This window comes from Heloderma suspectum, chromosome 7, assembly GCF_057233095.1.
Source record: "Heloderma suspectum isolate Gila_16-S chromosome 7, 16-S_ref, whole genome shotgun sequence".
Taxonomy (NCBI): Eukaryota; Metazoa; Chordata; class Lepidosauria; order Squamata; family Helodermatidae; genus Heloderma; species Heloderma suspectum.
Window position 1 is genome coordinate 121,085,441 of NC_139464.1, and position 18,586 is coordinate 121,104,026.

Here is an 18,586-nt window from a genome sequence, read left to right on the forward strand (position 1 = left end):
ACACAACAGGAAGCATGGAAACACTTTATGATTATCTTCTAGGCCAGAAATGGGAGGTGGCGGTCCATCCTGGTAGCCTGCATCTTCTGACACAGTTATTGCATTCCCAGTGCATTTCGCACAGCATGGTTGTTAACTGGTGCTCAGCCAATGTACAGTAAACTGCACATCAATATGCATCAAGCAGGACTGGCCCAAGATGTTTCGCTGCCTGAGACAAAAGACAAGATGGCACCCTCCCATCTATAGAAGCTGACCAGATGGGCAGCTTCAACACTGGTGACAGGTCAGTGTCTTCCACCATGCCTGAGGGCAGCAGGGAGCACAGGGCAAGTCATACCGCATACACACTTCTACTCCCCCTGCCCCCAGTACCTGCTGTCTGAGGCGGCCACCTCACTCTGCTTAATGGCAGGGCCGGCCCCGCCATCGAGAAAAAAAAGTGCATGCTTTGAGGACAGACATGGAGGAGGAAGGGGAGCTACATCAGCTGCTGTGTGTTAACAATAATCTCAGCATGTTGATCCAGTGGAGGAAGTGTGAGAAAGCTCTATGGGATCATCCCCACCCATATAGCTGAGGGCCTTTATACAGTTTGTTATTGCTGTGGGATAAACCCACAGAAAAGCCCTTCCCACGGTGCTTGCTAGCTAGCATAATATTGGGGTTTTTTTTAAGAAAATCTGAACATCTTTTTGAGGGGAGGGGACAGTTACTAATCCAGGGGTCCTCACCACGGCACCCACAGGGGCCTCCAACAGTGCCCACGGAGCTCTCCCCGCCCCCCCCCCAAAAAAAAAGTTTAAGAAAAACCTTGGAAAATGTTAGGACAGTCTTCTTTCTCTTTCTAGCCTCTGGCCTGGCTCTTTTTCTCTCCTCTACCCCATTGCATTGTTAGTTCCCCACCCTCCTCACAGCCTCTAGTCTCACAATTTCTCTGCCTGCCCCTCTTTACCTCACTTTTACTAGCCAGGTCCACATGGCAGCCATTATGTGACTAGCCATATCCTTCACCGGAACCATTTTGTGGTGGTGCCTACAGCAGTTTCTCTAATTCCCAAATGTTCTCACAGGTTCAAAAATATTGGGGACCCCTATACTAAACTTTTATATCACAAGGAAAAATGGGCAAGGCTTACACACAGACAGCAAGGAATGCTGCAAAGCTGGACTTTCAGAGGTTTCATTGTGTTCAGGGCTGCCAAGAAGGGAGAGCTCAGAAAGCCCCCACACACCTCAGCTCCTGTGTGTACTGCTGGACTCTGCCACATTGCTCATCGGACCCCCCCCCTCCTTGCAGAGGGCAGCAGCAGGGCCCCCAACATCACACCTGCCTCAGGCCCCATACACCCTCTGGGCAGCCCCATGTTAGTGGGTGTGACACAGGAGCGGGTGGGTCAGGACCAAGTTAGGGAATTATTTTTCCACATAACCCAGGAGGCTGGTTTTGTGCTATACTACTTGCCTTTCTGTTCAATAGTGAAGGGCAAGCAGAAGTTCAAACTCAGGGCCCTCTCTTTTCTCTTCATATATTCCTGAGAGGAACAAGTTTTCACATGCCAGTTCTGAGGCAGAGCTGATTTCTCTTCAAACTGGAGTGGAATCTTGCACATTAAGAAGTTATCTCTTTCCTCAGTTGTGCCCAATGGTCAGTTTCCATTGTAATGGGTTATATACACTAAGAACAAGGAGGATATTTCTCCAAAGTTATCTCCCAAACACTGGCCTTGCTGCATACCAGGCTAGGATGCAGGGTTGCACCTAGGAATGATTCAGCATCGCTGGCCCTGATCCCTTAAGCTTCTCCCTCCACACCAATGCACCAAGTATCCAGGGCTGCAGTGCAGATGACAGTCAATCCATAAGTTACTGGCCAAGCCCCACAGCTCAGCTAAGGGTTCATATGCTGAGGAGCCAGTAGTCGTGGTGCAAGACACTCATGGCGGATGGAAAGCCTGCATACGTAGGAAGAAAAGGGGAACTTCCCTTCCCTGAACGTCCCACAAATCGCAGCCTCTCCATGGATTCATACAAGTGAACACTGGAAGAATAGACAGGCTTATGTCACCTTTTGCAGAATGAGGTTCAGGTAGACACTCTCCTCCCAGTCAATGTCTGGATCTCCCAGGCCAGGGAGCTTCTTGGAATCTCTGCGGTACACTTCAACTTCAACCTGCTGAGAGAAAACCCAGGAGGTCTTCAGGTAAATGCTGATTAGTGGCAGGAGGGCCACTAATCTGAGGGCCCACAAGTTTGCTACGGCAAAAACAGAGACAGCAACTGCCCAGGTTCATGGTCTAATTAGGCAAGAAACACAAGAAGCCGTGAAGGAGAGGGAGAAGGTCATTCAAAGCAGTAATCAGTCAAGGCAGTTGCTTCTAAAAGTTGGGTTTGAGCTCCAACTCTTTTGCGGGCACTCCATTTTCCTGTGACTGAGAGGGAGAGCGATACGGAGTAGTGGTGCCACCGCTACTAAAATACAAGGTGAATATTGCGACCCCCAAATTCTTCTCTCCTTGAATTTTAATTTGAGCACCTCTCAAATACTCTCCTCCCTTCCCTTCAACCCCACTTGCATGCAGTACCCGGAAAGGGAGGTTTCTTTCCCCTTCTGGTTATGCCGTGGCTGCAAGTAGCCCTGGGAAATGTAATTATCCCTCAGGAGCTAAACAGGTGACTTCTGAACCAACCTGATGCAAGCTGCAGGAGACTTACCTATCACTAGTCAGGAGAGAGATTTAAACCAATCTTGCAAATAAGTCCATAAAACGTACTAGCTCACAAGATGCTTTACCACTCCCTCTGCCAACACCTATCTATATTAAGCCATCAAAAAAAACAAATACATTGGTGCTTTGAAAGAAAAAAAAATGAAACAAAACTTGCTTCCAGTTGGCAAAAGCTTCCTGCCTTCTTAACAACAGCCAGGTAAGTTATTATTTGCAAGCTTGATTTAAGGATGCTTAAGAAGTTGATTCCACATCATCTATTCAGGGTGTGTGCTCAACCCAAGACAAATTGTAATAAACCCACGATTTGCCATGATGTGTGAACTGGCCTGTAGTATGATTTTTTTAAAATCTGCAATCCCAGTTCAAGCCTCTGGCGACAGAATTAAACCTGTTGCTGAATTCGAGAGACTGCTGAGTTAGCATTAAACCTGTTGATGAATTCTATGCTTGAATCGAAATTTTAGATTTTTATCACACTACATGTGTTAATTGGCTTACTTAGAGCCAGGATTCTTATTATCAGCAACAACTGCACTGTACATGACCACTGTTAACAATGTGATTGCAACTATAAGTACTTTCTGCATTAAATTTCCTTCTGGTGTCACCGTTTACAATTCTTCCTCCCCACACACACACACCATATGTACTATATAACAAACCTGAAACTTTGCATTTTACTCCATGCATCTGGTGTCCATGAAAGTTTATGTGACAAATAATCTGTGCTTATAATTCCAGAAAACAGCACCAGATGGAGCCATTCGCTAAGGTGCCTTTTCCCCAGTCAATCCTAAGGGTGTATGAGAAAGTTGCTTCAGTTCGTTTTTGATCAGGATTTAACCAGTTCGCACCTTCCAGACTGAACATGGACTTGGATGCAATCTGAGGTCGAAGTCTGTACCTTTCCAAGCTTGCAATGGGATTCATGAACCCCAAAAAATGCATTCGACAGCATACGTACATTTGAAAAATGCACATGAAAAAGTCATACTTCTGAAAAATGCGCACAAATACACTTTAATCAATGGAAGAATACACAGATTTCAAAGATGAGCACATGCATGCATTTGAAAAACGCACATAAAAATACTTTGGAAAAATGCACACAAATACGTTTTAATCAATGGAAGAATACATAGATTTCAAAGATGCGCACAATTGATGTGCATGTTTGGAAATATAAGCATGAAAATGCGCATGGATTTTCATGCCAAAAGTCAAAAACAAAGCTCGCAATCTGATATAGACTCGAGTCGGAATGAGCTTCAAGATGGAATTCGGAGAACTTCGACGAGCTTGGGTTTTGCTGATTTGCACATCCCTGGTCAATCCGCAATTAAGGTATGACTTGACTAAGTTTGGTCACACATCCTTCATCAAGAGCGGAGGCAAAAGCCAGACAGACAGAGTGTGGAGAGATGAACAATAGGGCAATGATTGTTTTCACCTGTTTTTATTTATTCATATACCACCATCAGTGTGCATGGCATTTTACAGAGGGTCTCACCAGATAAGGAAATGGCCATCCCTCACTCAGATAATTTTATGGGGATCCATCTTCCCTTTGTAATCCCCTCCCATGTTTTCCCACCATCTATATTTTTAACCACACAAAAAATAATTGAGAGGACAATGACATTGCTGCACAATGGCTTTTGTGTTAGTAATGCTAGAGCCCTGCATCTGGAAGCACCCAGAGTAAGAACAAAGAAGTCCCAGCCACAAAGAGCTGACCACCTAGAAGATACAGATGAAAAGCAAGTAGTCATATCTTGCAGACGGATGTTAATGACAGATGCTAGGGTTGGGAAGGCAAATGCTTTAGATGCATTACTCTCCTTTGGATTGATCCAAAGAGTTGGTGTAGCAACAGGGGCTAAGTGTGTGAAACAGGAAGTCCCTCGATTCATTCATTCATTCATTCATTCCATTTATATCCTGCCTTTTTTCCTCCAAGGAACCCAAGGCGGCTTACATTGTCTTCCTCCTCCTCTCCATTTTATCCTCACAACAACAACCCTGTGAGGTAAGTTGCGCTGAGAGGCAGTGACTGGCCCAAAGTCACCCAGTGAGATTCCCCAATGGATCTTCTTGCGCCCGCCCTGGAGAGCGCACACCCCACTCTGGAGACCACTGATATAAGCATCTGGGTGCACTTTGCCTTCAGTGACACATAAAAAGAAAGAAACATTTCATCCACTTGTAATCCATCACCAAGGACCAAACTAAGCATTCTTCAAATCACACACACAGCAGGGACTAAAAACGGGGGGGGGGGGACCATCTCCATTAGAATCAATTGAGACTCTGTTGCTTTTTTAAACTCTCCCCTGGGGGTGGAATTTTGAGATGAAAACTGGGGGGTGGGGTCAAATCCCCCCTCCCAGAGTGCGATGGTCCCGATCCAAACTGGCTTAGTTATTGGCAGAAAGAGATTTAAGCTGCAATATGCTGGTATTTTCCTCCCACCCCTTTTGCCTCTGGCCCCACCCACCACTGGAATGCAGCAACATGAACTTTCTCTGGTAGCTGCACACTGCTGCGGAAGAAGGGGAGCGGTGAGCACGTTCTTTGTCAGAGAACGTCGTTCATCATTATCAAACTTTTCATGGGGGACCCCAAGAAAGTTTCCGGGGAACTACAAGGGGTTCCCAGAACGTGGTTCGAAAAATGCTGCTGCAGAATGTTGGCTCTGGGCAAATTCACCAGTGCTGGAAGTCGCAAAAATGATTCAGTGGAAAAGAAAGGATCCTTATTATTGTGCCTGACTATAATTTTCTTGATTTATAACCCCATTTGCAGTCACACCACTAAAAAGGCACCAGCTCTATACGGTTATTAGCCTCAATATTGGAAGAAATATATAAAATGACAGTCATAATTTCAGGTAAGATGGTGAGGGATATAGAGGGCAAGAGAAGTGTGCGGTGATATAAAATATTTACAGCATGGAAGGAGCTAAGAGCTGCATTGTAAAACGTCCATTTGATTTTTGTTGTAAAATATGGAGAAAGAGCAGGACAGATGTTGCAAGGGGGGAGTATTCTGATGGGGTTCCCAAACATTCTGTTATTTGAAATTCTCTCTCTCTCTCTCTCTCTCTCTCTCTCATTCTCTCTATTTTTATGGAACCTGGTTCATTACATAAGAGCTCTGGGGTAGTGAAGTGGCTAAGCAAGTCCCAGTTTCAATCCTCACCTCAAATCGCTTGATGATTTTAACAAATCGCTATTCTCTCGGGTGAAGACAAAGATCAAAAGAGAGTTCACAGCACACTTCTCAGCCATAGGAAAAGACTAGCTTCACAACCGAAATGAGGCATGCATATCAGCAAGCATAACTCTGACTCAAATATCAGTCTTGCCCCTCCTTCAAAATGAGGCCTTTTGCCATTTTAAAATTTTGAACCGTTCATATTCTTATTTGATCATTCAAACCTTCACAAACACAAAATGAAAAGAAAATGTTTTTTAAAGCTCTGGGGACTGGGAGGTGGCAGCAGCACAGGAGCTAGCCAATCAGCACTGTGCACAGTCAGTTTTTGCTTCTGACTCACAGAACGTGCTTTTTTCAAAGATCAGTCCAAGAGGAGAATAGGGATGTTTGGGCTGAATGCATTCTAGATTATTTCTTAATTTATTTCTATATAGCAAGGTGAAGGAGATTTCTGGATAGTGGGGGTGGTGACGTTTTCCTCCCCCGCCCCGCCCCCCAAGCATGGGGAAGAGAATTTTAACCACATGGAATGCATTCTTTGCCAGTCCTAATCTCCCTTCAGGTCTTTGGGAATGAAGTAGACAGATTCCCTCCATCTCTTTGATTTTCCTCCTGCACCCAACAATACTCTGATTTCACGGTTCAACTATTTCAACATTTTCTAGCTCTGGAAGTAACTGAACATATGTCTTTGTGAGGTCCATTTCAGGGTTATTAAATGTTTTTTTTTCTTCCAATTTACAAGCTAATATATTTCTGAATACCTAGGGAAACCCCTGAGTATACAGAGACAACTACATTTCGTTTTGCTGTCCAACAGCCATTCAATGGTCCTCTATTCCATTCCTGCTCCTCCTTGCTTTTCTGCTCTCCCTTTAGCCAACCACCCAGCATTCTATGGCTTCTGAGCAGGCTCAGTCCTCACTGGGCTGTTTATAGGGGATGGTTCCCTCTTAGGTTTGTTTCCTTAAGTTTTTTGTACTTCTGCAAACCTTGCCATTTTCTGCAACTGCTGCTACCTCCTTCTTGTGCATGGGTGGTGCTGTTTTGGCTACATGGGAATTGGACACTCACCCCTGAGCATCACTAATAAAGGAAATTATGGCTGAACATGCCATAGCACCCATAACATCCCACTATAGAAGACAAGGTCTAGAGAGAAAAACTACTTTTTAGGGTGTGTGCTGGCGCTAATGTATGTTTATTATGATCACTATACCTCTATAACAAAATTCATCAACATTATAGATGTACTGAAGGGAAAGGCACAAACAATAAGCTAAATTGCATCAATACTTGTAATAGGATCTAACTGTCTGGAAGGTTATTTCTATGGCAATAAGATAGACTAAGATGGTCTGCTATTTGAACCACCTTTATTGGTACAACTGTCAGATTTTCCATTACTCTTCTTCTTCTAACTTAAAGAAGAGTGGTCAGGATGAAAAAGTAGTGCACTCACGTCAACAGAAGCTGAATCAATACAAATTTCGACCTTTTCCAAGGGTCTAGAGGGGAAACTACAACAACACCCAGTTTCCAAGAGGAAATATTTACTTGAGTTTTATTGAAAATTACACAAAGCAGAACAGCAACAAAACCCAGTTAGGTCACATTCACTGAAAGAGAACCTCCAGTGTCAAGGAATACATAACACTTTCAGGTCCTAAAACATCCAGAAGAGGGTGTAACAATATAAAAGAAGTACTGGATTCGGCCAAAGTGGGTTGTGCTTCCTGGGAGGAACCAGGAAATGATTTGGGGCATCCCCTACCACTTCTGGCCTGAAGAGCGAGAGGCTGCTGCCTGAGAGAGCTCAGTGGAAAAGCTTTGTTTGAATAAAACGTAGGTTGGTTTGGAAGACAAGAGTCTGTGTGAGTCCGTAGGGCGCAGTACACCAACTCTGAAACAGTGAGGGTGCTGGAGGTAGCTATTCAATAGGTGGCTTCCAACATGTAATCGTAATACTGGAAGCTCCTGTTGCTGAGATAGCATTCAGAATGCATGCCAGGGTTCAGGAACCTCACACCTAAATCTAGGGCCTAGCCTAGTGGGCTACCTGGGATTGTATGCCCTCAAAGTCTTCTTCAGGTTCAGAAGGGAACAGTGATATGCAGCACATTCACACTACGCCAAGAAGCCTACTGAGCGACCCTGATCGAGTCTCCATGTATAGTCTTTTTCAGAGGGTTGCAGTACAGATAAAATGGAGAAGGGCGAGGAAGACACATGCATACCCCACATACACTTCCTTTGCTCCTTGGAGGAAGCAAGAGGTATAAATGGAATAAATAACACAAACCCCAGCAATTGGAAGGAAGTATGAAGCCCCTGGATCGGCCAAGCCTCCTAAAAATACCAAGAGCCTGGCCTACCTGGCTTGGTCAAGAGAACGCTACCTTCGGCTACCACATTCCCAGATCCAGTCAAGCCCAGCTCCAGCTCCTTTCTCCCTCTCAAAGTGTTCCACATTGTTGTACTGGATTGCTGTGCTGGACTATAAAGGGCTTTAGACTGCTGTTTTAGCTGTATAATGTTAAATTAATTGATTTTAATTGTATTCTATATTTATTACATTTCTATAGCACACAATAGCCAAAACTCTCTGTACGGTTCACAACAATTAAAACCGTAAAATACACGATAAAACATCATTTAGAAGTTTAAAAGCAATAGTGGTTGTCCTCTGTAGCTAGTCCCTGCATGACTCATGAATGCCATGTTTCCAGAGCCAAATTATTTCATGAAGAAGCCAAGGCCCAATCTACATGGCCGATTTAGTGCGGAGCAACAGCACATCAGGGTCGTTCACGACAGATGATGCTGCCGCCAATCCACAGCAACCCCTCAGGTTCCCTCTGGAAAAGGTGCATTTTCGGAAAGTCCTTTTAGTGCATCTTTTAGTGCGTCTTTTTTCCTTAAATGCGACTCCCACGCGGTTCCGCTGCAGTGTGCCCCATCCCGCCACATTAAGTCCTAGGTGCACCTATTTCTGTGACCTGGCAGTGACCTGGTCAAGGGGTGGGGCCACCCTCTTCCACCCCTCCCTCTTTTTCCCATTCACAGTAGGGCTGCTTTCCCATTCACAGTATCTAGCCTCTTTTTGCTATTCGCGGTATCGAAGTATTGAAACAGTATTGTTTCATGCATTCACAATAGTGCAGTAGCAGCTTTAACCATTCACAGTACATAGCCTGTTTTCCCCATTCAGAAGACTGCAGTAGTGCTGTTTCAGGAATTCACAATAGCGTAGCAGCTGCTTTACCCACTCACGGTATGCAGCCTGTTTTTCCCATTCATAAGAGTGCAGTAGTGCTGTTTCACGCATTCGGAATAGCGCAGTAGCTACTTTACCAATTAAGTTTGTAGCCTGTTTTTCCCATTCAGAATATCATAGTAATGCTGTTTCAGGCATTCACAGTAGCACAGTAACTGCTTTACCCATTCACAGTTTGTAGCCTGTATTTCCCATTCATAAGAGTGCAGTGGCGCTGTTTCAGGCATTCGCAATAGCACAATAACTGCTTTACCCATTCACAGTATGTAGCCCGCTTTTCCTATTCGGAATAGCGCAGTAGCACTGTTTCAAGCATTCACAACACCCCAATGGTGGATGAGAGGGAAGAGGTGTGTGGTGAACTACAGGGGCTTAATTCAGCACTTCCATTAAACTTCCCTGAGCAGGGGAGCGTGGACAGGGGTGGGGTTCACTGAGAAGCACCTACGAGGTTGATGATGTTCAGTTCTACTCCCTGGACTCCGCCCACTCAACCCTGAAGTCTCAAGTGCTGTGTGACCTGGGAAAGCGTGTTTTTAGGCAGTGCATACTTTGCTTTTCTTGCTTCGTGTGCTGCTGACGGACCAAAGTGATTTCATGAAAACCCCATTCACAATATCTATTGTGCTTCTCATTCCATTCCCATGTAGATTGGGCCCAGGTTAGTCTTCTTAAGCTTCTGAATGAAAATGGCTTCTGCCATAGCTGAATAATATTATACCCATGCTCCAGTGGTCTTTCTATTGATTAGAGACAGTCCCAGTTTGCTAGTGTCCTGCTTTCATGTGTGAAGATGCTGGAAGGTAGGCTTCGTGGCCAAAATCCTGCAGAGGTTTGCCATGACTAACTGAATTTCCTCCACTCAGTAGCCCTTTGTAGACACTTTGTTCACATTCAGTGAACACGTGGAGGGAGGAGGGAAGGGGAGGGGACTGTGCCTGATGCCCCCTGAATTATACATCTCTCTGCCTTGCCCTCAGTGTCTGTGTGTTCAGTGTGACATATGAGAAGAGGAACGTATGCGCATTGTGTTCAACATCACAGGTGGAGACAGCAGACTCCACCCTCCACATGTTCACTGACTTCCATGGGAGGAGGCGCTGTGTGAGCACCCCTAGTGACAGCATGGACAGGCCTCACGTATCTCCTTTAATACACAACTTCTCTTCCCCTCCAATACCTATTGGAAGAGGAGAAAGATGAGGGAGAGGGCCTTCTCTGTGGTGGCCCCCACTCTGTGGAACTCCCTCCCTAGGGAACTCCGTCATGCCCCCTCTTTAATGAGCTTGCGTTGTGCATTAAAAACGTGGTTGTTCAGGCAGGCATTTGGGGTGGGTTAGGGTATTTAAAAAAAAAAAATATGGTAAAATTTTATTGTTTTAAATTGTTTTATGGTGGGTTGTACATCGCCCAGAGTGGCTGGGTGACCAGTCAGATGGGCGATTAATAAATTTAATAAATAAATAAATAAATGAGAGAGAGAGAGGAGAAAGAAAGAAACTGAACCTCCATTCCCAATTATCTGGGTTATTTTGACTTTTATTACGATGATTTCTTTTGTGCAACTACTGGGCTAAAAATATTCCCGCAAGTAGGCCACGTTGCTGGCTCTTTACACAAAACGTTCTGACAAATGGCCCAGAAGTTTAAAAAACCTGGCTGGGTTTTTTGCTTCCACCAAGTGTTTGGGACACACACTTGCCTTCCACACTTTGTGCATTTACTGCAGTAAAACACAAGCGCAGCAACAGCACAACTAATGGCAAACTCTGTTCCAATTAGTCATGACTAACTTGCTAGGCTGTGACCTTTGGCCAGGATTCAGAGAACTACTTTAGCTGAGGCCAGTGGATTTAATGTAATAGATTAGAACCTAAGGTATAATAGTCTAGGAAAGATAAGAGGAAAAAACCACAGAATGTGGGCAAAATTGTAACAGAAGTATTTCAAAGTGTTTTCCACTCAGAAATGGTAGCTGATTAACATATCCAAGATCTGCCAAAATCGAAGCACGCAAATACTCTCAAATTTGCATTTCAAAATGGTGGCTGTGTGCTATTCTGCTGGTAAGCGTACTTTCCCCTTAAACTTTAATTTTTCATTTTTCTAATGACTAGTCATTAAACCTTTAAGGAATATGCAGTATTTTGAATAAATATACATAGGATTAAGCCGCAAGATTAACGTAGATTTTTATCTTTTTCACTAGAAAAAAAAATACAGAAGGTCAAAAGGCACAAGCTTTTACTAGATTAAAATGGAGCTCCAATCTTATATTACATTCCATGAATAAAGTATTAAAGGTAAGATAAAATAATATTTTATCTTCTTTTCCCATATTTTTTGTTCAGTCCATCGAAGGCCAAGTAAATAAGCCATTTGAGCACAACTGGATCCCAAGTAAAGCATTCAAATTCATATTTCCTAACCTGCACATCAGAATGACATGCTGTTGAAATTTGGGGATCCAATTTTTTTTTTTAAAATTGATGTAGTAGCAAATTGCATGCCTTGAACAAAACCTAAATGTGGATGTTAAAGCTGACACTTTGGGAGATAAGCATTTGTATCTAGAGCATTTGTATGAAGAACATTTTTAAATGGATATTATCTGAAATGTTACAATTCAGGGAATATGTAACATTTTGAGATTTCTTTTATAGTGTTATTTCAGCTCGATGAAGTGTTATTTAATGTAAATTCTGAATAGACCAATGGAAGTGGTGCTTTGGGCAGGAAGGTGTCAGGGACTCTGGGATTTGAACCAAGAACTTCTGGGTCCAAAACTGGGTCCTATCCTATTGAGCTGCCTGGAATTGTGTGCGCTTACGCATCACAATACACAGAGTCAGGCATAGAAGGAAACAGGTGCTCACAGCACAGGCCCCTGCCATTGGCAGACAGTGTGAAGTCCCTGGATTAGCCAGGCCTGGTATAATTATTAGGATCCTGTCCTTCAGTTCTTTCCTGGTGAATCTACTGCCTGCAGTTGCAATTCCAACCCACAAAAGTCAAGTCTTCAGTCCCAAGTAGGTCTTGTCAAGAAATCTGGCTTAGAGAATTCACACTCCAGGTTTGTATTCAGGTATGGACACCAACGATTTCACCCCTTGCCTTGGGAAATTACCATAGAAGAGACAGAAGCTTCTCTAGCAGATGTAGCAGGGACTGCAGCAGCAACAGAACACGCTGGAATTGATGTTCTCATTAAAACACTATTTTCCTGACTTAAGCTTTTCATCAGGCAGGGAAATGATTCTACATATATGAAATTTCCTGTCTCACCGCCACATAGTTCCTCACACTGTGATAATCTGTTTTGAGATAACATACATTTCATTTGCTTCTCTCTTAGAAATGGAATTGTTTTCTCTATGAGAATAAAAAAGGCACATCATACAATCACTTTTTTTGAGAAGTGCATTCCAGGTTTTTAAGACAATTTTCATCCATCACAAAATGGTTCCCAATCAGGTTAACATAAGAACAACCATGGCCAAGTTGAAAACATAAGAAGCGCCATGCTGGATCAGGCCATCACTACATCCTGTGGTAGTGAATTCCATAGTTTAATGATGTGCTGTGTGAAGAAGTACTTCCTTTTATCTGTCCTGAATCTCCCACCAATCAGCTTCACAGAATGACCCCGGGTTCTAGTATTTTGAGAGAAGGAGAAAAATGTCTCCCTATCCACATTCTCCACACCGTGCATCACTCTGTACACCTCTATCATGTCTCCCTTGCCCTCCTTTTTCCCAAGCTAAACAATCCCAGCTGTTGTAACCTTCACTCACAGGGGAGATGCTCCAGCCCCTTGATCATTTTAGTTGCCTTTTCTGCACTTTTTCCAGCTCTACAATATCTTTTTTTTAGGTATGGTGACCAGAACTGTACACAGTATTCCAAGTGTGGTCACACCATAGATTTGTATAAGGGCAGTATACAGTTGGCAGTTTTATTCTCAAATGTTTTTCTAATTATGCCTATCATGCCTTTTTTTTTTTTTTTTTTGCCTTTTTTACAGTGGCTGCACACTGGGTTGACATTTTCACTGTGCTGTCCACCACGACCCCAAGATCTCTTTCTTGGTCAGTCACCGCTAGCTCAGATCCCATCAGGTTATACTTGAAGTTGGGATTTTTTGCCCCAATGTGCATGACTTTAACTTGCTTACATTGAACCACATTTCCCATTTAGATGCCCATTCTCCCAGTTTGGAAAGATCCTTTTGGAGCTCTTCACAATCCCTTTTTGTTTTAACCACTCTAGATAATGTGGTATCATCAGCAAACTTGGCCACTTCACTTTTCACTCCGAATTCCAGATCATTTATGAACAGTTTGAAAAGTTCATAGTACTTAAATTCAGGAAACGTTGAAAAAATGGTGATCAGTGCATAAGTGGGTAGTTACATTTGCACTGGAATTTTATAGCATGAGTTAATAACTACTTAACTTCCATTGTGCCCCATGACTGCAAATTCAAGTGTCATACCAAATGGCCCCAAGATTCAAAATGGTGTAATGTGTGAAAGCACACTTGAGTACACTGTTGTTGTATTTTTATCCATTTTCTTTTCTAAAACCCCACAAGAATGAAAAGAAATATTTATTTTAAAAATATTTTTAATTTCTATAAACCTGCCGGCTACGTTCACATCATGGACTTACTATAGTGCACACTGCAATTTGTACAGCATCTCTCTATAGTATCTCTAAGCACACAGGCAATGCCAGTACACCCATTCTGCATTAACCTGAAGACGGAATAGATGCCCCTTAGATATAATATATTATTATCCAACTCACCTTCTTCCCATCCGCATTATCGCCACCAACATAGGACAGTTTTCTGCGGACATAGAAGAGCATGTCATCCTGCCGGGGGGCCCATTTCTCCATAAAGTACGTGGAAAACATCCATGTCCAGAATACAATGCGGTCATCTTTGAAACACCCTAAAAGGAGATAAAGTGAAAATTAAGAATTGCTGTTGCATTTGTTTTCTTTAAATACCAAGGCATAAACTGGCAGCACTTGCCAATTCTTTGCATTTGTTTCCTAATCAGATCCTATTTGGTCAAGGCCTGTCTCACACCAGGTGGCAACCAGGTTAATGCCAGCGTTTCCCAAAGCATGAAGGGAAGGGGAAGAACCTGCCCCTAAACACATGCCAGAGAATGTGGCCTTAGGGATACACATCTTCCCTTCACAGTATTGAAGTATTCCCTGGTTGCCACATGAAGTGATCTTAAAAGGTTCAACTTCATAACCACAATTAAGTCTCCCTTTTCTCATCATGGATTTTCACATGTTAAACAGCAGCCACATTTGGGTGAGCCATTAACGAACACAAAGAGAGAACCCATCAGAGCCATGGAAGTTTGGCCTAGTTTTCTCTCAGGCAGCAAGCCTGCATCGAAAGATACCACTGGAGATAGGGGCTCACAGGACTGAATGCTGTTCTATTCAGAAGCTTTCCCTTCACAAAGAAAACTAGCATGTCGGGAGGAAGCCTAGCACGTCAGGAACTAAGCCTCAGATTACTTCTTGGAAGGCTGCTTCTTGGAAGATTGCTGGGACCTAGAACCCTGCATGACCAGGGTTCCGGAATCTAAGGAAGTCTATGCATATAGGCTTTCTCACCCCGGACATCCCCACCAATGTATAGACAGCAGGGTCCGGGTAAGGGGGAGCTATGCATTGTCAGGGGCAGAGCCGTAGGTACCATCCTGCAGACTATTTAACATCTAAGAACACATTTTATACCCGTCTTTGCTTGCTTTGATGAGAAGTTATAGTTGCTCAGCAATTTTTGGCATCACCTTGGTGGAAATTATAAACTTCATATACTGCTTCAGTAGGCAGCTACCCAGAGTTTCAGCTGCCATAGGCATGCTCATTTGAGAGAGAAAAGCAGAGCAGAGAAGGACAATGTAGCTGCTTCTTTAACATCTGGAAGATTGGAGGGTGGGGTTTTCCTCAGGACAGATTTTTGAAAAAATACGGCTGCACTGGCTTTATCAGAACAGTTGAGTTTGCAATAGTGGCCAGATCCCCACTGCTGTAAAATTCATAAAAGGTTCTCCAGCACCACCAGATGCGCATCTTTTCCCTGAAGTATATCTCTATTTGTTCATGTGCTCCAGTCCTGTTATCATAAAGGTGGGGTGGGTGGAGGGAGACAGAGCAGAAAGGCTAAGTGTCATTAGAAACGCACCTTGTGTAGCTCATTTTAAATGCAGTTTTTACCGCTATTTACTACAGTTTATGGCTTAAATCTGTCAGCCAGTGACAGAGACTTGCAGCTTCCTGTCAAGTGAGTTTGGCAGGACCCTTCATAAGCAAATCATTTCATTACCACTCCTGCATCACGTCTGCATAAAATACATATCTACCTTGAAAAGGTCCCCTCTTGATCACTCTGAGGGACCAAAAATTGCATGGCAGAGGGAAAAGAAAAGCTGTACACCCAACCCCTTCTTCCAACTAAACCAGGATCTGGTAGAAAGAGAAACAAGATCATTTGTAGGATTAATGAGGATGACAATCTTGTGAGTGAGGAAACACACCCATGTTGAAAGAACAGCAGCAGAACCCCCTGGCCCGTTCTCCTTGGCAAAGGCACAAGCTCAAGTGATAATGCTTTTCCTTCAGGCTGAAGGTTGAATGGGGTGGGACAGCTGCAAATCTGAGTGCTCATCCCTGCAGAAAATCTCCCTGCCAGTTTTTTATATGCATGGTGTTTTCTTCATTTGAACTAAGCAATTGTTATCAAAAAAATATATAGTTAACCATTCAGATAGCGCTTCGGAGTATCCAAAAGGCTTCATATACATTTTTTCATCCCTACAACAACCCTGCAATATTGGGTCACAATTATCCCCTATATTGCAGATGGGGAGCTGAGGCTGGAGAGAAGAGTTGCTTGCCTAAGGTCACTTCATGAATTTATGGCAGAGGCGAAATTTGCACTGGAGACTTCTTGACAGGTGCAGCTCTGCTTCTTAGTTTATGCTATACTAACTCAGTAAAGAGAGAGCCAAGAGGATCAGGCACAGAATAAAAATATCATGTTCCATTCAAACACACAATAGCGTGATGTAAAATACAAGCTCATCCCACCCCATCCATACGCACACTTTATTATTTACCTCATGGTGCTTCAAACTGCTGAATAAGGGTCTGAGCTTTTCCCAAAGTTCTTACTAGTGCTGTGCCGAAAATTTCTCCCACATTTTTTGACCATTCTCATTCAACAGGATTGAAGAGAAATTGCTTCTGAAAAGACATTCCACGGTGAAGAAATTTCAGAAAAATTCTCATGGGTTGGGTTTGGGTTCCTTGGGCTTGCTTTACTTCGGTAGCTGAAGAGTGAGCGCCAGTGTCCTGTTTTTCATTGTACAATCACCTCTCTTGCCGCCTGTGGCCTCCTCAGTTTATTTATTTATTTATTTATTATTAAATTTATTAATCACCGATCTGGCTGGTCACCCAGCCACTCTGGGCGATATACAACGTACAGTAAAACAGTTTAAAACAATAAAATTCTACAATAAAAACATTTTCTAAAATACCCTAACCCACCCCAAATGCCTGCCTGAACAACCACGTTTTTAATGCACGACGGAAGCTCATTAAAGAAGGGGCATGGCGGAGTTCCCTAGGGAGGGAGTTCCACAGAATGGGGGCCACCACAGAAAAGCCCCTCTCCCTCGTCCCCACCAGTCTAGCTGTCCTGGCTGATGGGACAGAGAGAAGGCCATCCGAGGCTGATCTTGTTAAGCGGCCTGTCTGGTGCTGCTGGAGGCGCTCCTTAAGATAGGCTGGGCCGGAACCATGTAGGGTTTTAAAGGTCAAAACCAACACCTTGAATTTGGCCTGGAAAACAACTGGTAACCAGTGCAACTCCTTCAGCACTGGAGTGATGTGATCTCGCTGGCGTCTGCCTTTAATCAGGCGAGCTGTACCAGCTGCAGCTTCCGAACCATCTTCAAGGGTAACCCCAGGTAGAGCGCATTACAGTAGTCTAAACAAGAGGAGACCAGGGCATGTACTACTGATGGGAGCAGATGGTCAGGAAGGAAGGGGCGCAGCCGCCGTATCAGATGGAGTTGATACAGCGCTGTCCGGCTCACAGCTGACACCTGAGCCTCCATGGATGGGCTTTCTCAGATCAGGAGGTGCAGGCAGCCTGGGAGGCTGGCTGTGATTAGGTAAGCTCAAAAACACCACAAAAATAAATTATAAAACTTCCTGAATGAGGCAGAACAAGGGAAGCCTCCTTCATGGGGGGAGAAAGCTTTCCGGAAATTGGAAGGCAGATTTTGGCAGTGCACAAGCTCCCCCTCATCCCTGGAGCTGGACACAACGCTGCCCCCACCTGCACTGCGGTGGATCCAAACTGGGGACCAGCCTGCCAAGCCAGTTGATGCTATTGCAGCATGAAGACCCCCAAAACCTTTAAGAAAAAAGAAAGAAGCTGAGCTACAACTCTGCCAATGGGGAGCCCTAGCTGGGAGAAACCGTTGAGAATTTCTTCTCCTCCCCCTGGAGAAATTCAATGAAATTGTGTCCCAAATTTCTCTGCCTGCAATTAAGGTAGAGAATTTCAAGAGGCTATTTGCGCATAGCTGTAGTTCTTACACAAGTAGATCATGGCGCTATTGCCTACCGTTGGTAAGCCTGCCAGGGAGGGCTCTCACCTGACACCTGCCCTGTTCATTTGTGCCCTGTAATAGTGCCTTGCTTTGCTGGGCCTTTTGGCTTTGCTTCTGTAAAAAAGAAAAACACCCCACCTACTCACAGTATAGAGTGCTGGACATAGACCAGGGGGACCCGGATTCAAATCCCCACTCAGCCACAAAGTTTGCCAGGCAACCTTGGGCCAGTCATGCTCTCCAGCCTCATCTACCTCACAGGGCTGTTCTGAGGATTAGGCGGCAACCATGTATGCCACCCTGTGCTATTTGAGGGAAAGTTGAGATAAAAATCTAATGTAGTACCCTAATGGGTGACCAGATCATGCATCTAATAAAGTGGACTCTAGAAAACGAAACCTGACAACATAGGTCATCTGTTAGCCTTTAAGGCAAGGGTGTTGAACCTCAGGCCCGTGGGCCAAAACTGGCCCTAAGGGTTTCCCCAGATGGGCGTGCCCTTTTCCCTTGGCCCCATCCCCTGTAGCCCAACTGCTGATGATTTCCCAGCTTTTCTGCAGGCAGGCAGTTTTCTCCCATTCAAAAAGATGAAAATGCCTCTCCTAAGGCTTCATGACTAACAGTAAGAGCTTTATGTTGGCATTTTGCCCTCACCACTTTTGCCTTTGACCAGCCCCACTTACCACCAGACTGCAGCCC

General features: G+C 44.1%; 1 protein-coding gene across 4 annotated transcripts in view; it reads right to left on the bottom strand.

The window, feature by feature from the left end:
- Nucleotides 1-18,586, bottom strand: part of KIAA0930 (KIAA0930 ortholog) — a 90,746-nt gene that overhangs the window by 16,871 nt on the left and 55,289 nt on the right. For 2 of the 4 annotated variants that reach the window (XR_014784502.1, XM_084811291.1), the window contains exons 2-3: nucleotides 14,037-14,185; nucleotides 2,069-2,173 (exon numbers count right to left, since the gene is read on the bottom strand). Coding sequence is in view for 2 of the 4 variants with exons in the window: in XM_084811291.1 (XP_084667417.1) it covers nucleotides 2,069-2,173; nucleotides 14,037-14,185 (254 nt within the window). In the remaining 2 variants the exon portion in view is untranslated. Of the gene's footprint in view, nucleotides 1-2,068; nucleotides 2,177-14,036; nucleotides 14,186-18,586 lie in introns of all 4 variants that reach the window. The other 2 variants (XR_014784501.1, XM_084811290.1) reach the window with 1 other exon arrangement.